At 43.1% G+C, this 23531-nt stretch overlaps 1 protein-coding gene across 1 annotated transcript in view; it reads left to right on the forward strand.

Annotated features, from left to right (window-relative positions):
* The window catches only part of LOC126199252 (myrosinase 1-like), a 146327-nt gene that overhangs the window by 70400 nt on the left and 52396 nt on the right, over positions 1-23531 (forward strand). The window contains exons 6-7 of the mRNA XM_049936048.1: positions 12523-12617; positions 20877-21024. Coding sequence (XP_049792005.1) covers positions 12523-12617; positions 20877-21024 — 243 coding nt within the window. The remainder of the gene's footprint in view (positions 1-12522; positions 12618-20876; positions 21025-23531) is intronic.

Below are 23531 nucleotides of genomic sequence, written 5' to 3' on the forward strand. Positions count from 1 at the left end.
TGCTCCTTTTACTCCATACACATTCTACGGAAAGAAAACGACGTACCACGAAGGAATTATTCGAATCAGGAGGAAATCTGCAGGTGTGACGTACATGTACGAATATACAAAAGGTTACAATTTCATAAAAATGTGAAGATTTATTCAAGAGAAAAAGCTTCACAAATTGAGCAAGTCCATAACACGATGATCCACCTCTGGCCCCTATGCAAGCAGTTGTTAGTCTTGGTACTGATTGACAGAGTTGTTGGATGTGATCCTGGGGGATATTGTGCCAAATTATGTCCAATTGGCACTTTAGCTCGTCAAAATCCCGAGCTGATTAAAGGGCCTTGCCCATAATGCTCCAAACATTCTTAATTGAGGAGATATCCGGCGACCTTTCTGGCCAATATAGAGTTTGGCAAGCACGATGACAGGGAGTAGAAACTCTCGCCATGTGCGGGTGGGCATTATCTTGCTGAAGCCCAGGATAGCTTGCCATGTAGAGCAACGAAACGGGGCATAGAATATGGTCGACATACCGCTGTGCTATAAGGGTTCTGGGGATGACAACCAAAAGCGTCTTGCTGTGAAATGAAATGGCACCCCAGAGCCATCAATCCTGGTTGTTGGGTCATAGTGTGGGGCGGCTGGTGGAATTGATTGTTGTAATGTAGAAAAGGATGCATTTCCCGGCCGATTAATTATATGTGGGGCGGCGGGTGGAATTAAATGTTATTATTTAAATGTTCCTATTATTTATGCTGTTGTTTTGCCGTTCTCAACACTGGCTCTCTAACTACAATTTTGGAAACCAGAAAGTGATTATCAAAACGTGAAGCCTGTAATTAGAATTCCTAGTGCCCACTTCATCTGAGAAAAAATGGTTCAAATGGCTCTGAGCACTATGGGACTTAACTTCTAAGGTCATCAGTCCCCTAGAACTTAGAACTACTTAAACCTAACTAACCTAAGGACATCACACACATCCATGCCCGAGGCAGGATTCGAACCTGCGACCGTAGCGGTCGCGCGATTCCAGACTGTAGCTTGGCCACCCCGGCCGGCCTCTTCATCTGAGAAATACACTTATAGCTGCAGCTTATAGCTCTGAGGAAATAGGAGATTGTCTGGGATTCATAATCAAAAACGATAGTGGAAAAAACGTTCACTGTATTCTGAAAGTCACAATGGAAAAAAAAAAGGATCCACGCAATCTAACAGAGCAGTTCAGAGTCTAATGCGCTGATACAACTATAACTGTCCAAATTAAATGTTTAAGTGAATGCTCGCCATAATTTGATGATAAGGTTCATCAAACCCCACGCTAAATAATGGTAGAATGTCTGTCCCGCGGCGGCACGTGAAAATACGACATAAGCAAACTGAAGATAGATCATTAAAGTCATCCCAGAATTAACACTTCACTCGAAAATGATTTCATGGTTACGCGTATCCCGAGTAACTTAATACGGCATCCGAGGCTGTTTATAGCAATGATACCGACGCGACGCGACTCCCGACACAGATGGTGTACTATTCAGCGTCTGGAGAGGACTGGGGCCTTTCTTCCTCGCGCAGCGTTCTTATATATAAAGCCGCGGTGCGGACGGCTAAGGGAACGCCTGATCAAATCGGCTCTCCCGACTAGCCGCTGGGCTAGTAATGCACCACTTTAAGTTACCGAATAAATCATAGCTTCTTTTGCTGATGGCCGATGAAGCTCTCAATTTAAATGCGCAATCAGCACACAGGTAAGTAATCATAATAAAAGTCTGATGTGGCTAAGTCAATTATTTTGGGCGAGAGAATTAATTTAATTACACTACACGCAGTAGACGAGCTCTGAACTTGCCCTTTGGAGATACGCTATCGCTATAGTTTTATAGTTATTCAATTGAAACTTCTCACATCTTTATGATTACAGCGAATCTCCATTCTACTTAAATTTAAACATCCTAGCTTTATTTATTCGCCTACTTAATCTATCTTGCTTCCTTAATTTTTTAAGACAAAAACCAGAAAATCGTGAATTTCAACTAAAATCTTAATTTGTGAGATCCAGAAGACTGTTTCTATTAAATTATTATGAAAAGGGAATCTAAATATAAATTTTTAAGTCTCTTTTCTGTTGCGCCAATGATTTTTACAGAAAAACGTTCAAATTTCGAAAATGGTTGAAGTTATTGAACTGACATTCAACACATATTGATTTAGTATTACTCCTGACATGCTAGAAACATTTCAGGTTATTTACTTGATTTTTAAAGTATTGTGCAACATTTATGACGTCAGAGCTAGGCTGGCACACAATGGAAAGACTGATGTGAATTTTATCCAGCGTGAGTAGGCTGCTTCTCTACATCACCCTCTACTTAAATATTTTGTTTTTGAATGTTAATGAATGAAAAAAAATTAATTAAAAAAAGGGAAGCAAGAGTACAGCTTAACTCCCTATGAAAAATTAAAATTGAAATGTAAGCATATAGAAATATTAAAAGAAAACTGATTACCTACTTCAATTATTTAAATTACTGGCATGTTCACTGCCTCTTAAGCAATATTATCCCTCAAAATTTAAGCAAAATCAATGAAACACTTTGGCATACATATTGCCTTAGACAAACAAACACATAAAATATGTAAAATTATGAAAATCTTAAATCCATTAAATACATTTTTGCATACACAAATTCAAAGAAAATAACACATTCATGATAAATAAACAGATGATTATATCTTAGCAGTCTTTTCTAAACCTGAAAGAAAATTTTACAAATAATTTTTATACACATGGTTGTAGCCGCTTTGGCTGGCATTCTACACTTCCATCCACAAGGGTAGAGGAGGGGAAGTTGCTATGGTGTGCGTCCTTCACGTTCACCCTAAATTACATGGGGAAAGGGGAGGGGTCACTGCGAGTTGTGTCCAAGTCACTCCACGCTTTCACGCAGCTACCAGGCTGCCACTATCTGGTTTGTCCTGTAGAACAAACAAAAAGAGTGCCTCAGACTCTATTCACTTATTATCTAAGGGTGGGTCACAATGAAATGGGGATATATACATTTTATCCTTCAATATTTTGCTGGAACAAAGTTAACAGAACTTTTTCAATTTTATTCTCGTGGTTACTTAATTGTCATAAAATCGGTAAACAAATGGCTCAAAACGCCTTTAGTGACGTACTAAAGAAAATTTATGCTCAAGGCATACAATCATGAATCCTATTTAATTTCAATTTATTATTTCTGGGCCGGAACACTGAACCAATGCTCGGTACATTCCTGACAAATCTGTATTTTATTTACATAGCTGTCTCATCTTTGATTACCTTATTCTTAGAGATAGTATGAGTATATTTGATTAGTAGTTGTCTTCTCAGTTTCTTTGTACATGTGAGTAACCTGTGGTAATAGTACAGTTCTGAGTGTTCAAAACACACTACGTTTAGTTGACTACTAAATCCTCTTATTGGTCCTCTGCTGCTATGTCATTTGCACATCTGCAATTATGTACTTACTTCATCGAATTGTGTTTATGCTGAGCTATATTTAACGTTTCACATCTGCCATTATGTTACTCAATTATGTTGCTAGTGTATGAACTTATTTAACACTCACTCTATTAACATTTAAAGCATAGGACAGCACATTTATTTCATATCTATAGTGTATTGCAGCTGATTAGTTTGCTCACGTGGCAATCCATTTCCACTCGATCGGACGCTGAAACCACAGGTAGTCTCTCTTGACCTACCACTAAAGTGCATTAAGTAATTATGGACGACCGTAATGCTAAATTCCTTAAACCTATAGGACACCATGAGCTGCTCAGTCTCATCTAACATAAGGGTACCTATGGTCGCATTCACGCCTCCAACTCATAACCACAATACGTGTAGGTGTGTCCTGTCACACACTACACCAAAATAATGGCCAGCTCCAACCTTATAAATACTTCAGGGACGTGTCCTTCACGTTTCAACCACAAACACTAATCAATTCTATTACACTGGCATTCCTTGCTACACAAGGTGAGTTCATTTTTACAACTTACCTGCATTTTTTCATAACACTAAGCACTCTCTCTTACTATTAATTAGTTAGCTCTACAGCATACAATAGGTTTCACTGCCACTTCAGATCCTACTTGTACACGAATTTGTATATCTTTTTAAATTACTGTTGGTGGACCATTTCCAATAAAACAACAACTTTATACTTATAATATTACCAAGGTTCTATACATACTTGTTACTCAAATACATTTGTATCTTAATTACATCATACTTCTCTGTTGTTCATGTCACTATTAGGTTTGTCACATTAGGTATTTTTCTTCACTAATCGGTGGATAGAACGGTTACAGAACTCATGGCTCGATAGCCATGACGGAAAATTTTTGTATTGCAAAGAAGGAGTCGAAACTTTGGTGGATAGGAAAGATGAAGATTGAGTGAGACCTGAAAAGGAAAGAAGATCTCACACAGCTGGGACTGCACAGCTGCCACACTGTGTAGAGGTTACAGAACAATCTCTTCGCTATAGAATTCATTGGTTTCAGAAAATTTTCATATTGGAAAGAAGGAGTCGAAATTTTTGTAGACAGGAAAGATGGAGAATGAGTGAGACCTGAAATGGAAAGAAGATCTCACACAGCTGGGACTGCACAGCTGCCACACTGTGTAGAGGTTTCAGAAAATTTTCATATTGGAAAGAAGGGGTCGAAATTTTTGTAGATAGTAAAGATGAAGAATGAGTGAGACCTGAAATGGAAAGAAGATCTCACACAGCTGGGACTGCACAGCAGCCATACTGTGTAGAGGTTATAGAACAACCTCCTCCCTACAGAATTCATTTACTACCTATGAACTTCTTTAGGACGATCACGTTCCTGAGACCTAATAGCTTTTTACTTTTAGGGTACTCTAGCCTATATACATTGGCATGTGGTTTTCCTATGATCCTGAAAGGTCCTTGGTATTTACTAAGATTAACACCTTCGTCCCAATATCTCCTATTTTTCAGAACTCGTATAGGCAGCTCCCAAGTTTCATCATTAGTTACTACATGTTTATCAATAAAAGGTACCGTAATTACTCCGGTTATTGGCAAGACCATATTTAACTGGCTTCTTTCAAAGTCAACAACACTCTGATATTTCGACAAGAAATCAATGCCAATTAAAACCTCAATACTTAGATTATTTACAATTAAGCATGGATGATCAATTAAATTACCATTAATGTTAAAGGGCAGCAAAGCTTCTTGCTTTACCTTTTTTGACACCTTGCCAGTAGCACCAATTATTCTTAGTCCTGATACCCTCATTGCTGTAAGCTTGTCTTTACCAGGTAATGCATCAAAGAAGGACTGAGATATCGCACTCACCTCACTTCCACTCTCTAAGAGACAACGTACATTGATACCCAACATATTCACTATTATTATAGGGTGGCTTATTCTAGGTTGTACAGGTGGTTCCTCAAACTCATCCAATAGTTCCTTTTGGATTTGTCTCCAACTAAAGTGATCGACATCTGTCTTCATTACATTTAGGTCAAAGTGTGTAGGGGTTTCCTGAATTACATTTTCAGCTGCCTTTTCCAGTCGGTCTATTAATTTTAAATCGAAACACCGCACGACTTCATTACATTTAGTTTGCTGAACATGACCCAAATTACTGTAGTCTGAGCGATTCTGCGCCTCCAGACCGGGCATAACACTAGTTACAGCTAAACCACTTTCATTATTATCGTCGGGTTCCTTCTCAAGTGACAACTGGTCACAGCTACTGGGTTCATCGACCCCCAACAGGCTACCCTCTACATTCTCACTTACCTCCTGTCCTAAATCTATTAGTACAGTATCAACATCCTGCACAGGCACTTTAGATAAGAGCACATCATCCTCATCGTAAATATAAGCATGAATTTCTTCTGCTTCTTCACCTGACAATTCAGTATTTTGTAGCTCTTCCCTACCATTACACTGCTGCGCCTTCTCTTTCTCTTCCCACTTAGAAAGCGTCTCTAACACGGTATCTATCAAATACTGTGAGTGATTTAATATTTCTGCTGTATTCTTAGATGCTACCGACCCTTCATCCACATGTTCAGTTTGAGTATTCTGATCTGTCTTACCAATTATTGTAATTACTGGCTTAGGAAAAGTAACCGCCTGGTGAGCGCTAGTGTCCTCATAGACGGGAACTAGTTTTCCTGCCTCGGCCTACTACTGTTTCCTTTATTTCCATTATAGTTAACTGGCACAGCATTGCTTTCCGCACTGTTGTTTACCTGCACAATTTTGTTTGGAACAAAATTACTATCATTTGGATGCCATTGTTGGTTCTGATAATTATTTCTCCAATTCCTACCTCTCTTAGAATGGCGAACACCTACTGTTCTGATGTTTACATTACCATTCTGCTCGTTCTTAAAATTACTACTAGTGTTATTAGCATTTCTGTTATTACGTGCTTGCTCCTACGTGCTTGCTCCTCATTGGCAGCCACACGCTCTACACGTTCCAAATATTCAATGAAACGATCAAGATTGTCTCTAGGGGCAGATATAATTCTAGTTTGCCAATACCATGGCAGTTTGGCTTCAAGGCCTAGTATTATCATTTCAGGTTTTAGCTTTTCGGCCAAATGTGACAAACGTGAAATCCATGACCTAGCAAAATCTTTAATAGATTCCTTGCCTGCATTGAAGCTTTTTCCACTCCAAAATTCTCTCAACACTTCATTTTGCTTATTACTAGACCAATTCTCGTTAATGAAAGCTGTTTTAAATTCCGCTAATGTTTTACACTTCAACATAACATCAGCTGACCAACGCATGGCGTCACCTGCTAAATGGCTTCTAATAAATGAGATTTTCTCTCGTTCAGACCAAGTTGGTGGAATCACATCTTCAAAATCGTTCCAGAAATCTAGCGGGTGGATATTTGTATCTGGGTCGAACCGCAAGAACTGCCGATACCCGATAAAAGTGGCGTTTGCAGCTACAATTTGCTGTATACTACCATTACCAGAAGTTACTGAAGCTACTTTACTCTCAATGTTAGCAATGTTAGTACTAATATTTTCTACTCTCATTTCAACATTATCTACTCTTTGCACAATATGAGTAGTATCAGTTTTGATTGCATCTACTTCTGCTTGACATATGTTTACTTTTATATTAACATCTTTAAACCTATATGAGCACAGTTCAGATTCCACCTCTATCTTTTCTGTTAACTTGTGCTCCAGCTTCGCATCTTCCATTTGGAAGTCTCTGCTAACCTCAGCAACTTCGGATTTTACTGTTTTATACATTTCAGAAAATTGTTGAGCAACCTTTTTCTTAATATCCTCATGGTTGTAATCAATTTTATAATTCAAACTGCCCAGATCCTCTTTCAACTTATTGCAACCAGCCTTGAAGGTATTGTCCGTTTCCTCCAATCGTTTATTAAAATTAGTTTGGCTGGCCACAATCTCATACTTTAATTCAGCATTATTATAGCATTACTGGCTGACATTTTTGCATGACTGCTTTTGACCTCAGTTATTTCAGACTTTAATTCAGCATTACTGGTAGCTATTGCTTGTAATATAACATTTAAATCAATAGCCCCACTATCTTTGGGTTGCTCACTAGCTGGTTTCTTTTCACACTCTGGTGACGAAAAACTAGCTCCAACACCAGAATCATCAAAACTAAATAAAACTTCTGATTGATTAGTCATATCTAACTTCTCCTTCTTAAACTCTACCATCTCTGATGACTGTTTCGTTTTTAACTCATCAGATAAACTATCATCCAATAAATTAACAATTTCTGCTTTCTGCTTGAGACAATACTTCATATTTCACTTTAACATTACTATTTTCATGCATATTTACACTTGAACGGATGTCTGGATTTACAGTTCCCTCAACAAGACATAGGTTCTCTTTTAAGTTCAACCTCAGTTTCTTTTGGCGGTGCAGGTTAGTAAAAATTTTAACAGCTTTTCACTTAACTTAGTTCCTTCTGCATGACGTATGGCGTTGCTGGCGTGGTGTACCAGGATTACTGATGCGACGCAGTGCGTTGAACTGCAGACGGCACTCCGAAGGCTGCTGTGTGTGTGCGTGGCCCGCAACTGCAGGCGCGGCTCCGGTTGCTCCGGTGGATGACTGCGGTGCGGCGAAACTGGCTTCTTGCGATTGTTGTAATGTAGAAAAGGATGCATTTCCCGGCCGATTAACTATATGTGGGGCGGCGGGTGAAATTAAATGTTATTATTTAAATGTTCCTATTATTTATGCTGTTGTTTTGCCGTTCTCAACACTGGGTCTCTAACTACAATTTTGGCAACCAGAAAGTGATTATCAAAACGTGAAGCCTGTAATTAGAATTCCTAGTGCCCACTTCATCTGAGAAATACACTTATAGCTACAGCTTATAGCTCTGAGGAATTAGGAGATTGTCTGGGATTCATAATCAAAAACGATCGTGGAAAAAACGTTCACTGTATTCTGAAAGTCACAGATGAAGAAAAAAAGGATCCACACAATCTGACTAACAGAGCAGTTCAGAGTCTAATGCGCTGATGCAACTATAACTGTCCAAATTAAATGTTTAAGTGAATGCTCGCCATAATTTGATGATAAGGTTCATCAAACCCCACGCTAAATAATGGTAGAATGTCTGTCCCGCGGCGGCACGTGAAAATACGACATACGCAAACTGAAGATAGATCATTAAAGTCATCCCAGAATTAACACTTCACTCGAAAATGATTTCATGGTTACGCGTATCCCGAGTAACTTAATACGGCATCCGAGGCTGTTTATAGCAATGATACCGACGCGACGCGACTCCCGACACAGATGGTGTACTATTCAGCGTCTGGAGAGGACTGGGGCCTTTCTTCCTCGCGCAGCGTTCTTATACATAAAACAGCGGTGCGGACGGCTAAGGGAACGCCTGATCAAATCGGCTCTCCCGACTAGCCGCTAGGCTAGTAATGCACCACTTTAAGTTACCGAATAAATCATAGCTTCTTTTGCTGATGGCCGATGAAGCTCTCAATTTAAATGCGCAATCAGCACACAGGTAAGTAATCATAATAAAAGTCTGATGTGGCTAAGTCAATTATTTTGGGCGAGAGAATTAATTTAATTACACTACACGCAGTAGACGAGCTCTGAACTTGCCCTTTGGAGATACGCTATCGCTATAGTTTTATAGTTATTCAATTGAAACTTCTCACATCTTTATGATTACAGCGAATCTCCATTCTACTTAAATTTAAACATCCTAGCCTTATTTAGTCGCCTACTTAATCTATCTTGCTTCCTTAATTTTTTAAGACAAAAACCAGAAAATCATGAATTTCAACTAAAATCTTAATTTGTGAGATCCAGAAGACTGTTTCTGTTAAATTATTATGAAAAGGGAATCTAAATACAAATTTTTAAGTCTCTAGCTCTTTTCTGTTGCGCCAATGATTTTTACAGAGAAACGTCCAAATTTCGAAAATGGTTAAAGTTATTGAACTGACATTCAACACATATTGATTTAGTATTACTCCTGACATGCCAGAAACGTTTCAGGTTATTTACTTGATTTTTAAAGTATTGTGCAACATTTATGACGTCAGAGCTAGGCTGGCACACAATGGAAAGACTGATGCGAATTTTATCCAGCGTGAGTAGGCTGCTTCCCTACAGTAGGGCGGATATATCTTTGCTGGTCATTGCAGTTCAGTTGGAAGTGGGGCTCATCACTATGGAGAATCTACTCCAGTTAATGAGATTCCAGGCCCCGATGACCAGTAAACAAGGGACTCGAGACGCCCCAGACAGCAGTGGAATACCAACCTGACTGTCACTCGCCATACAACCTGTCACCAGGAGTAATGGTCTGGGACTTCGTTTCATTTCGTAGCAGGACCCCTTTGGTTGTCATCCACTGCACCCTTTAGCACACCGGTACGTCGACGATATTCAACGCCCCGTTTTGTTGCCTTTCATGCCAACCCATTCTTAAATTACATTTGAGCAAGATAATGCCCGCCCATGCACGGCGAGAGTTTCTACTGCCTGTCTTCGAGCTTGCCACATCCTACCTTGGCCAGCAAGATCGCCGGACCTCTCCCCAATTGATAACATTTAGAGCATTACGGGTAGGTCTCTCCAACCAGCTAGGGATTTTGACGATGTAACTCGCCAATTGGACAGAATTTGGCACGATATTCTTAAGGACATCCAACAACTCCGTCAATCAACGCCAAGCCGAATAACTGCTTGCCTAAGTGTCTGAGATGGGCCAATACATAATTGGCTTTGCTCGATTTGTGGACCTCTGTCTCTTGAATAAATCATCCAGTTTTTCTGAAATTGTAATCATTTCTTTGTCTGTACATATATGTCGCGTCTATCGAATTACGTTCCATTAGTATAATTCCTTCGCGGTGCGCCTTTTCTTTTCTTTTTTTGCCTTAGAGTGTATTAAGGACGCACTGATTAGCAATGACCAGTTGTGGGGCATGATATTGATGTTCCTGGAGCCTTATACATCTACCCACATCTGTCACGTCCGTTATACCTCGTAATTAACAATTTGGTCTCACATGGACCTAACTTTCCATTCATTACGCAACTCATTCGTCCACACAATTATTGTTTAAAAAATAACACTGGAGTGCCGCGCATTCTCTTTGACACCACACAGCAGCGTCCAGAGACGGCGCTAGCATTTTACTTTACCTTTTGACAAACAGTACAGAATTTCCCTTTTCCTATTAGTTTCCTGTCGGTACTGACCCAGTGTGATATTTGCATTAGCTACGAAACATATTCCATTTTCAGCTCCAGATGACAGTTTAAAATTTACAAAAAAATCTAATTTACAGTATAAAAACGAAAAAATAATTAGGCAGTACATCTGTATTGAAGTGTTGTAGCTGTTGGGAATTCTTCCGCGTTGTATGGTCGTGGTCCATGGAACTCTTCAATCCCTGACGTTTCGTCCAAAGCTACGTTGGACATCTGTGGAGGTGCTCCTGGTTGTCCTGAGTCTTGTCGACTGACGAGTCGGACGTCAAAGAGCGGCCTAAATACTGTGGAGAAGAAGAAGCCATGAAACTCATTGATATATGGACTGTGACGCTACAGAATCGATGAGAAGGTTTTATCTTTGACGCACTATGATCGATAGTTAAAAAAAATTATCTTTGACAAGGTTTATCTCTGCTACCACGTGAAATCCAGACCACGCCCACTTTCCATGGTATTTAGGCCGTTCTTCGACGTCCGACTCGTCAGTCGATAAGACTCAGCACAATCAGGAGCACCTCCGAAGATGTCCAACGTAGCCTTTGACGAAACGTCACGGATTGAAGAGTTCCTTGGACCACGGCCGTACAACCCGGAAGAATTCTCAGCAGCCGAAACATCCTGTCGTGAAAGCCTTCATTGTATGATAAAGTGCCGGCCGTAGTCGCCGAGCGGTTCTAGGCGCTACAGTCTGGAACCGCGCGACCGCTACGGTCGCAGGTTCGAATCCTGCCTCGGGCATGGATGTGTGTGATGTCCTTAGGTTAGTTAGGTTTAAGTAGTTCTAAGTTCTAGGGGACTGATGACCTCAGAAGTTAAGTCCCAAAGCCATTTGAACCATATGATAAAGTGTTTTAATCTGTACTCTGTACTTACTATTTTTAACCTCTACCACTGTATCCAGTATGAAGTTACTACTCCTCGATGCTGTAGGAGATGTTCCATTTGTTCTGGAAAAGATCTTCCGTAGACTTCTTTCTTAGCGTATTCCTTTCATTACTTTATTTCGTACTTGATCCACCCAACTAATTGTTAACATCCATCGATAGCATCGAATTTTTCTTCAATAATTTCTTCATAATGTGGGGCCACGGTCATAATATATTTATTTAAAGTCGGTATCGCCATTAGATTGTTTTTATTTGCAGTGCCGGCCAGAGTGGCCGAGCGGTTCTAGGCGCTACAGTCTGGAACTGCGCGACCGCTACGGTCGCAGGTTCGAATCCTGCCTCGGGCATGGATGTGTGTGATGTCCTTAGGTTAGTTAGGGGACTGATGATCTCAGAAGTTAAGTCCCATAGTGCTCAGAGCCATTTGAACCATTTTATTTGCAGTGTTACATTTACATGATCATGATTTCGGCTTTAAAGTGCCATTATCAAGTGTTTTAATGTTATGCAGTGCCTAAGATGGCATACTGTCGTATTTAAAATCATGATCGTGTAAATGTAATACTGCAAATAAAAAACAGTCTAATGAGGATACTGACTTTAAAGAAATTTTTCATCTTTTCTGGATTCCATGCTAAGTTGGCCGGTATCGATGGAAGGTCTCACAACGTAAGGTTACAGTTCAAATCAGAAAACCAGATGCTTCAAGCAATATCAGCAATTCTGTTTCTTTATATTGAAGAGGTATTGAGTGACGTCTTACATTAAATTCCTGAAACGCTCCTGTTGTCAGGCTGAGTAAACCGACTGCAGACGTTACTCTGTGTTGCAGGCACTGTCGGCATCACTCTCAACACAGACTGGTACGAGCCCTTGAGCGACTCTGAGGAAGACCAGGCTGCCTCCGAGCGGATGCTACAGTTTCAGGTAACTGCTACGGGCCTCACCTCCACAGCACTTTCTCGCAATGAGATGGCTGGGACAAGCGTCTAAACTGCCAGCTCCAGTTTTAAATTCTCCAACCTGACTCTGTTTTAACCATTCAGAGAGTGGTTTCTCAGGGTTTAGACTCCATAAGAGAAGTGAGTTCAGAGACTATGAACTACCTGTAATAAAATAACCTTCTCCATGCAAATCAACGTAGTTTAAGCATCACTCACAGAAACTAAATTCGTGCTGATGCCACATGATGTCATACGTGGCACGGTAAGAGGAAATCACATCTATTCGGGGTTTTTACACTTAAAAGCGTTTCATTCAGTACCACATGAACACCGTGTAAAGGAAGTTCATTCTTATGGGATATCTGGACGAATTTACAACTAGGTCTAAAATTTCATCACAGGAAGAAGGCATCACTCTATCCCGGATGGAAAGTTATCTACTAAACGCCGAAGTAACGTCTGCTGTGTCTGAGGGGTGTGTGCGAAAGATGTAAGCCACCCCTTATTTTGCCCGCCTGGTTAGCCGAGTGGTCTAACGCACGGCTTTCCGGAGCAGGAAGAAGCGCCTGGTCCCCGGCACGAATACGCCCGGCGGACTTTGGTCGAGGTCCGGTGAGCCAGCTAGTCTGTGGGTGGTTTTTAGGCGGTTTTTCCATCTGTCTCGGCGAATACGGGCTAGTTTCCCTTATTCCGCCTCAGCTACACTATGTCGGCGATTGCTGCGCAAACAAGTTCTCCACGTACGCGTGCACCACTATTACTCTACCACGCAAACATAGGGGTTACACTCGTCTAGTGTGAGACGTTCCCTGGTGGTGGTGGTGGTGGTGGGGGTCCACAGGGGGCTGAACCGCACAGTAAACCTGGGTTCGGTGTGGGGCCGCGGACGGGTGAGTGGACTGCAGCAGTCGTCGTGGGGTTGTGGACCACTGCGGCTGCGGCGGGAACGGAGCCTCTCCGTCGTTTCTAGGTCCCCGGTTAACATACAACAACCCCTTATTTGCAGATAAGAGCGCAATTTTTTATTTTTATTTATTTATTTATTTTGCTGTTTCACATACGTGAAGTGAATGTATCAGCGCTGCACTACGTACAGAGTAAGGAGCGAACGGCAGGAAAGAACGTTTATTTTGGCGCGAATGAAGTAATTGTTTTTAATAAATATTTGCTAATGAAAGTTGCCTTTTGCCACTCAGACATTAAGAGGCGTCTACAGGTCATAATTATTATATTTCAATAATTTCAGAGTGCCTGAAACGTTGATATAAATAAATAAATGAATAACTTTGGCATAACCGAAGATGTACGATTTTATGCGAACTATACCGATTGTAAGGTCGAGTTTCAGACTGGTTGCCATAGCCCGCAGTCGTCGATAGGATGCCTTTCGACCTAGTCATGTAATAGACCGTGCTCTTGTGCTGTTAATACACTCCTGGAAATTGAAATAAGAACACCGTGAATTCATTGTCCCAGGAAGGGGAAACTTTATTGACACATTCCTGGGGTCAGATACATCACATGATCACACTGACAGAACCACAGGCACATAGACACAGGCAACAGAGCATGCACAATGTCGGCACTAGTACAGTGTATATCCACCTTTCGCAGCAATGCAGGCTGCTATTCTCCCATGGAGACGATCGTAGAGATGCTGGATGTAGTCCTGTGGAACGGCTTGCCATGCCATTTCCACCTGGCGCCTCAGTTGGACCAGCGTTCGTGCTGGACGTGCAGACCGCGTGAGACGACGCTTCATCCAGTCCCAAACATGCTCAATGGGGGACAGATCCGGAGATCTTGCTGGCCAGGGTAGTTGACTTACACCTTCTAGAGCACGTTGGGTGGCACGGGATACATGCGGACGTGCATTGTCCTGTTGGAACAGCAAGTTCCCTTGCCGGTCTAGGAATGGTAGAACGATGGGTTCGATGACGGTTTGGATGTACCGTGCACTATTCAGTGTCCCCTCGACGATCACCAGTGGTGTACGGCCAGTGTAGGAGATCGCTCCCCACACCATGATGCCGGGTGTTGGCCCTGTGTGCCTCGGTCGTATGCAGTCCTGATTGTGGCGCTCACCTGCACGGCGCCAAACACGCATACGACCATCATTGGCACCAAGGCAGAAGCGACTCTCATCGCTGAAGACGACACGTCTCCATTCGTCCCTCCATTCACGCCTGTCGCGACACCACTGGAGGCGGGCTGCACGATGTTGGGGCGTGAGCGGAAGACGGCCTAACGGTGTGCGGGACCGTAGCCCAGCTTCATGGAGACGGTTGCGAATGGTCCTCGCCGATACCCCAGGAGCAACAGTGTCCCTAATTTGCTGGGAAGTGGCGGTGCGGTCCCCTACGGCACTGCGTCGGATCCTACGGTCTTGGCGTGCATCCGTGCGTCGCTGCGGTCCGGTCCCAGGTCGACGGGCACGTGCACCTTCCGCCGACCACTGGCGACAACATCGATGTACTGTGGAGACCTCACGCCCCACGTGTTGAGCAATTCGGCGGTACGTCCACCCGGCCTCCCGCATGCCCACTATACGCCCTCGCTCAAAGTCCGTCAACTGCACATACGGTTCACGTCCACGCTGTCGCGGCATGCTACCAGTGTTAAAGACTGCGATGGAGCTCCGTATGCCACGGCAAACTGGCTGACACTGACGGCGGCGGTGCACAAATGCTGCGCAGCTAGCGCCATTCGACGGCCAACACCGCGGTTCCTGGTGTGTCCGCTGTGCCGTGCGTGTGATCATTGCTTGTACAGCCCTCTCGCAGTGTCCGGAGCAAGTATGGTGGGTCTGACACACCGGTGTCAATGTGTTCTTTTTTCCATTTCCAGGAGTGTTGTTAGCCTATAATCAGTGTGAACAAGTTTATTTTGCGGTATTTCTTAAATGAACGCCCAATAATGGCATCCCGTATATAAATTATTTTCAGAAAATTTCTTACCGCTTCGTTACGTAAAACATACACTGTAGTATTGTACTTTCAGAATCCAACGCCGCTGCTACGGCTCTGCAAGGAGACAGAAAACTACGAGAGCATCTTCACATGGCAGATAGGAAGAATTTCTAACCGGCGTCTCACTAAGTCAGTTCAAGAACAGACTGAGTTATCGAAAAACTCGGATGGTAAAGCGTTGCCAGTTATACTGTACACCTTACACCATCATCTTAGGATCCACGGCTAAACTGAGACATTTCTGGAGGTTTAGTACAAATGGGGGGGGGGGGGGGAGGGGGTGTTCTTACAAAGTAAGTTACTTTTCCTCCAAAAATTTTGGTGTATTCAGTCGAATGCTTCGCCTCGCCATTTGGTGCGAAGAAGCCGAACTATCGAGGAAACATTGCTCCACGCTAGTACCAATCTCGTGTTTGTTAATGTTCATTTTGTATGTCAAGAATGGGAAGTTTCTACAGCGTTCCCCTGTTCTTTCGTTAAATAAGCGATATTTTCGTCCGTCAATCTGACAACACCATTGAATTGTTCCCTGCATGTAGAGTATTTTGAACGTAGAAAGGTGATGAGGGAGATGGTCACAGTCTGGTGTTGATGGGTGCAGTTTTGCTGATTTTGAGGAAATGTAAATGATGCAATCCATGGAAGCGCGATCCATATTGTGAGCAGTTCGCTGCTTACTTGTTCTGGTACGCAACTTGAGCTGCCGATTTGACGTTCAGTTTATGATTTTGTCTCATTAACTTTGAAGTCGTGAGGTGAAACATGTAAGGATACCTTGTTGTGTTTTCTCCATTCAGTCTTCCAAATAAGTTTGTACCCCCCCCCTCCCCCCTCCCCAGTGTTAGCGTCACTTTGTGTAAATTCACTCGAGAAAAATAAATTTCTCTCTGTCAATGCCCATCAGAAAAACTGTATATAAAGCACGTGTAAAGCTCATGCTTGACTGGTAGTCAGACTAACGAGACTGACAAGGGAGATCGAGCGTATAAAAATAAAGACAGTATGAATGGTCACAAGCTTGACCGATAAGTGAATCTAACAGAAATATTGTAAAGTCTCAGCTGGCAAGCACTCAAACGCTGTACATCTCGGAAAAGTGCACCTAACTATAGACTTCCGTCGCTGAAGTTGGCGTATATTATTATGGAGCACTTTTTATGCTCACGTATCATAATGTGTTTGGAATCTCCTCTGTAGGCTTTAACATAAATTCTGGAAATAACGATCTTGTGCAACTCAGGTCACCCACTTACATCACGAGATACAGAACGCAGTGGATAGTGGCGCTCAAGTTGGTATCTTGTCCGAAAGCGTTCGATACAGTTGTTCACTGCCAACCAATGACCACATAGTGAAACGTCCTGGCAGATTAAAACCGTATGCCGGACCGAAACTCAATCTCGGGATCTTTGCCTTTCACGGGGAAGTGTTCTACCGACTGACTTACCCAAACACGACTCACGACCCGTCCTCACAGCTTTACTTCCACCAGTACCTAGTTCCTACCTTCCAAACTTCACAGAAGCTCTCCTGAGAAACTTGCAAGACTAGCGTTTCTGGAAGAAAGGATATTACGGACACATGACTTAGCCACAGCCTGGAGGATGTTTCCTTTCGCAGGCACGTGTTCTATCGACTGAGCTACCCAAGCAAGACTTACGATTCTAACTCACAGCTTTATTTCCGCCAGTACCGTAGGAGAGCTTCTGTGAAGTTTGGAAGGTAGGAGACGAGGTGTAGGCGTAAGTCAAGTTGTGAGCACGGGTCCCGAGTCGTGCTTGGATAGCTCAGTCGTAGAGCACTTGTCAGCGAAAGGACCCCAGTACGCATCTCGGTCTGGAATGGACATATCGCGCCACCATTGTGTCACATTCATAGCTATCTGGTCAGCATGAGTTACCTGTTGGATGTCCTACCGACCAAGCGGGCTCCTAGAACCAAGGACTTCTACCGCTACTTTCAACGGACACTGCCTGGTAATGTGATTGGGCGCTGACATCCGGCCGTTGGCTGGAAGCGGGAATGGAGTAACATACACTCACCTTTCCTCCCCACCGCGGTGAGGGCGCTGTGGTATGTGATAACGACTGAAAAAGTCTCCATCCGACAACGTTTATACACTTTGTGTCTGGCCGAGGACCCTCCCTGCCCCAAATGCGCCGCTGTCGACATGCAACGTTCCGTTTGTGATACGGCTGCCGACTGCTGGGTCCTCACACGTCGCATGTTGTCATTGTTGCTGCGACGGAGGCCTCAGTCCGTAGGGACCACCAAACTGATCCAACCCGACGTCATTTGCTACCCTACTACTTGTCATAACAGCACGGTATGGGTTAAAGGTGTGCCGTTGTCATACTTTTTTAGTGAGAGCGTTACAGAGTTGTTAGATTTTTGGCACTATTTAACGAGCAGCTACACGGTTTTAGGGCGCAAGGTGTCGCGAATTACTTGGGGTCGTTGTTTACGCACTTTCCAGACCATTAGAATGTACCGGGTGTGAGAAGTGAGTGAAGATATAACATAGGATGGACTGTTGAAGGATATCAACTGTAATTACAGGGTGTTTCACCCTCGCTCAAGGAGAAGAGGACCTGGACATCCCACCGTCTGCTTGCTGTGGAAACCCCCGGAAGAAGATTTTTAAAAAATAAATAAATAAAAAATAAATAAAAATGGAGCAGATAAAATATAATAGAAGTATTGTACCCTTTCTTTTATCCCTCTTTTTTTAACAAAACGATAAAAGGCGTATTTCGGTTCTGTTCGTGGGTGGAGCCTGAAGTGGTGGCAAACATCCGTCCTAGTTAGCTTTTAGGGTGAAAGTGGCGGTGGCACTAGCTATTGTTTTTGTATGTAGGCTAGATAGGTTTTTGGGGATAGTAGGGGTGTTAGGGGCCGACGCCTGAAGTAGAAGAGGTCTAGGGAAAAAAAGTTCGCGAAAGGCAAAGGTCCCCAGTCTCGGTCTGGTTTTAATCTGTCAGGAAGTTTCACATTAGCGCACACTCCGGTGCACAGTGAAAATTTCGTGCGGGATCACATAATGAGCTTACGGGATTCCTGAGAAGCTCTGTGAGTGGACTAAAGACTTACTAACTCCGTTTTTAATCGGGAGAAATCGTTAGACTGTTACTGTTTACGATATGCAGGGTGTAACAAAACAATCATGGCAAGCTCTGAAGAGTTGTGGGGGGTGTCATGAGGAATACATTGAAGATAAGGAGCAATATTCGGGAACGTCATCCAGCGACGCTATGGAAAGCCAGATTATAAAACATTATTCATAAGTATCTCTATAGTTTCAGAAGATGACCGCGAAAAAGCCACAAGACATTTAAAAGAATGACACTTAAGTGACTAGAGTATCTATTACTTTCTGCTCGTAACACGCGCCGTGAACAGTTTCAGAGCGCACCACTAGGGGGCAGGCGTGTCAGAACATGTAGAAGAAGCGTCTGCGTATTGTAGCGTCGAATTAGAACGTGAACGTTCGAACGGATTCAAAAACAGGCTTCCCTCGGTGTCCGTTGCTCTGCAGCAACAGTGACTTCAGGATTTGTACACACATACTGACGCTTCTCACGACACAAACACTGATAATATTGAGCACCCGTAAAGTATGTTGTTGGGGGGGGGGGGGGGGGGGTAGGACGTCAAACGGGCCGACTTGGAGCAGGAGTGGCACCACAGCACATTTCAATTTCCACTGTCCATACTTTTACAAATAAATTTATAAAACTTTGTCAGCATGACCAGGAAGGATTCAGAATTCACGCTCTTAGCAGTGGAAGTTGTAAAACATAACGAAATAATTTTTTTACATATGAAATTTCATCATTTTTTTCACTTACTAGTGGCAGCATTTGTTGCTATAGGTACACTTTTCTTCATAAATAATACTTAAAGGTGTATGAAACTCTAGAATTTTCCAAATCTGTTAAAAACTGTGGTAAAAATGAGGCAATTAACTACAAAATTTGTGTTTTTTCTAAACATGAAGTTTAAAATACAACAGCTCATTCGTTTTTTCATAAATTAAATAAATTCTAGAGTTTCATGCACCTGTAAGTATGGTATGTATGTTGTGCAAAATTCATCGAAGAATCTCTCTAACTTATGAAGAAAAGTGTACCTATAGCAGCCATTAGTAAGTGAAAAAATGATGAATTTTCACACGCAAAAAAATTTATTTTGTTATGTTTTCGAACTTCCACTGCAATGAGTGTGAATCCTGAATCCTTCCTGGTGATGCTGACAAAGTTTTATGAATTTATTTGTAAAAGTATAGACACTGGAAATTAAAATGTCCTGTGATGCCTCTCCTGCTCCAAGTCGGCCCGTTTGACGTCCCTTAAAAACTTGTACAGATGCTCTATCCACGGTTGTGTGTCTGTTTTCTGTTTGTCTTTAAGTTTTCGGACAGTCGTCTTCTGAAACCCTGTAGGTACGTCTGAATAAACACGCAGAGACCGTGCTGCTACGCATCCCTTTCAATAGCAATGATGAGTTTGTACGCAGAAGGACCAAAGGCTAAAGACTGTAAGCGGAGCACATGGTCCTGACAGCATTCAGGACGTTAGCATTTCCCGTGTAAATGCTCTATTGACTGAGCTATCTAGGCACGACTGTCGACTCTCCCCGCACTGGTTTATTTCTGACAGTACCTCATCTCCTTTTTTCCAAACTTCACAGTTCTGCTGCATACCATCTCCTTCTTTCCAAACTTCACAGTTCTGTTGCATACTTGGTGGGACTAGCACTCTTTGGTAGAAAGGTCATCTCAGAGAAACGGCTTGGTCATAGTCTGGGGGCTGTTTCCAGTATGAATGTTCGCTCTGCACGGAGTGCAGGCTTATTTGATACCTGCACAGGTTAAAACTGTGTACTGGACTGGATTAACTCAGCTGGAAGACCATTTATCATTTTGAAGAGAATGTCACACTGAAGCGTTTGAGGATGGTAACTGATTTCCTTCACATTTATTAATTGCTTACAGGAACTCGTCTGCTCTCCCCTCTCCCCTCTGGTGATGTCCTTTGTTGATGGGGAGGAAACACTGAATTTCTCCAAGAAATTTATTCGAGTGGGACGCAATAATTCGGCACGTTTTAATAAACGTGACATTTCTGTCAGTGAAAATTTAGGTTTTACCACCAGAGGAGAGCTGGGAAAGTGGCAATATAATTTTGTCTTCTTTTAGATACCACTGTTTCTCTTGCTGTACGAGTGTTGCTTCCAAGTTGCGCTTATCGCTGAGCAGGACTCCTGGTTTTCAGCTGGGGCTGTTCGCGCACCCAATCTTCAGCTCCTCTGGTGACTACCCTGCCGTGGTGCGCGAGAGGGTGGACGCAAACAGCATAGCAGAGGGTAGACCGCGCTCCAGACTGCCCAGCTTCACGCCAGAGGAGGTTGAAAGCATAAGGGGTAAGTGAGGCTTACATCGCTGTAAGTGTGCCAGACCGCTGAACAGAGCAAAGCCGACTGGACCTGTTGGGACATCTACACTATCTAATCACAAGTAGCCAGACACCTATTAGTGGATACTAACAAGGAGTGCAGCCATTATGACGGCTTGAATTCTGCTGAGTTAGTTTCAGTGATGTGGCTGAATGTCTGTGGAGGAATGGAACCCCATTCTTTCTCGAGAAACGGAACCAGAGAAGATTGCGATGCACAACGCCGGAATCTGCAGCAAAGTCGACTTTCTGACTCATCCCAAAGGTGTTCCATTAGATTCAGGTGTGGACTCTGAACAGGCCAGTACATTTCAGCAATGTTATTGTCCGCAAACTATTGCTTCACAGAAGCTCCTTTAGGACATTGTGCATTGTCATGTTGCTAGAAGCTGTGATATTCATCGAACTGTTCTTCTACTGTATGTAGTGCACAATGCTGTAAAATGTGTCAAAATCCTTCCCCATTTAGTGTTTTCTTAAACGCAATAAGGAAACGTCATCGTAACCACGAGAAACATCTCTACAGTGTAACACCACCTCCTCCGTACTTCACAGTTGGCACTACACATGCTGATAGGTAACGTTCTCCAGGCAATCGCCAAACCTACACCCTTCCACTGGATTACCACAGGATATACCTTGACACCTCACTCCAAATCACAAGTTCACTCGTTTCCAGACATCTACCGTCCAGCGACGTCGCTGTTTATACCATCTCAAACGTGGCTCAGCATTGGCTACAGAAATGTGTATGTAGGTTACGAGGAACTCCTCGACCATCGTACTCCATTCTTTTTAATTTCGTCCGCACAGTCGTTGTACTATCTGGAGTGCCGGTAGCAATTTGGAGCCCCTAGTGACTCCTTCCGCTTTACAACCAACCTTCACAATGCTCGACACTCACTGTTCGGCAGTACATGAGATCAGCCTGGACTTGGTTTTGCTGTGTTTCTGCTTCACGGTCACATCACCAGCTTTAGAATGACTGAAATGTCCCAGATGGATTTCTTATTCAAGAGATGAAAATGAAATGGCGTGTACGGAGGGCCTCCCGGCAGGTAGAACCGTTCCCCTGATGCAAGTCTTTTGAGGTGAAGCCACTTCGGCGACTTGCACGTGGATGAGGATGAAACGATGATGGCGAAGACGACACAAAAACCCAGTCCCTGAGTGGAGAAAATCTCCAACCCAGCCGGGAATCGAACATGGGCCGCCTGGCATGACAAGCCAGTGCGCCATCCACTCAGCTACGGTGGCGTACATTCAAGTGATATATAATGATTAGTCCAGATTCGAAGTCGCTGAGCTCTCCTACAGACCCATTCTGCTGTTACTACTTCTTAAGCGACAACAGAAAACCCCCCTACTCCATTTATTCTGGTGCGTCCGCCACTCGTGACATCTAGTGGTCAATTCCGCATTACAAAGGGGTGTCCGCATACTTCTGGCCAGGTAGAGTATGCGATTCTACACAGAGTATGCGAAAGAAATTAGTCGACTTAGAAGCTGTCTACCACAGGTCGTTGGAAGAACGAAGGGTTTCATCAGACTGAACGTCATTCCCGTTTTAAAGAAGGGTCGTCAAACAGACGTGCACAGCTGTAGGCATATATCACCGACACCATCATATTGTAAAACATTGGATAGCGCTTTATGCTTGCGTCTTATGGCCTTTCTGGAGACCGAAAATCTCTTCTCTAGGAATCCAAATGGGTTCCGAAAACAACGATCGTGTGAAACCCACCTCACTCTATGCACCCACGAGACTCAAGAGGCAGTAGTTCAAAATGGTTCAAATGGCTCTGAGCACTATGGGACTCAACTGCTGTGGTCATAAGTCCCCTAGAACTTAGAACTACTTAAACCTAACTAACCTAAGGACAGCACACAACACCCAGCCATCACGAGGCAGAGAAAATCCCTGACCCCGCCGGGAAAGGCAGTAGTTACTGAAGCCCAGGTTGAGGCCGTGCTCATTAACTTCTGGAAGGCGTTTGACGCAGTTCTGTAGTGTTGCACAACGAACAAAGTACGGTATGTCACATCAGTTTTGTGACTGAATTAAGATTTTCTAGCAAATAGAACTCAGAATGTCATTCTTAAAGATGTAAAATTAATTTAGGGTGTGTCCCTAGGACGTCTTACAGTACCGTTGCTGTCCACAGTACATGTATATAACTTAATGGATAACGGCAAAGGCCCGTGAAGCTGTTAGCGGTCGACGCTGTTGTTTATAGACAAATCTTAGAGTTAGTAAATTGCAGCGAAATGCAGAGGATTTACGCTTGGGGTGGGGACGGGCAGTTGACCCAGATCATAACAAACGTGACGTATTGCTCATTAAGAAGCAGCAAGCACTTGTAACTGCATGATTGCACGATTGTCGAGCAGTTTCTAGTAGCAGTGAAATCCATTACACATCTAGGAGTATGCGAACGGAGCGATTTAAAATGTAACTACCACTCAAACTAATCG

The sequence above is a fragment of the Schistocerca nitens genome, chromosome 8, assembly GCF_023898315.1.
Source record: "Schistocerca nitens isolate TAMUIC-IGC-003100 chromosome 8, iqSchNite1.1, whole genome shotgun sequence".
Lineage (NCBI taxonomy): Eukaryota > Metazoa > Arthropoda > Insecta > Orthoptera > Acrididae > Schistocerca > Schistocerca nitens.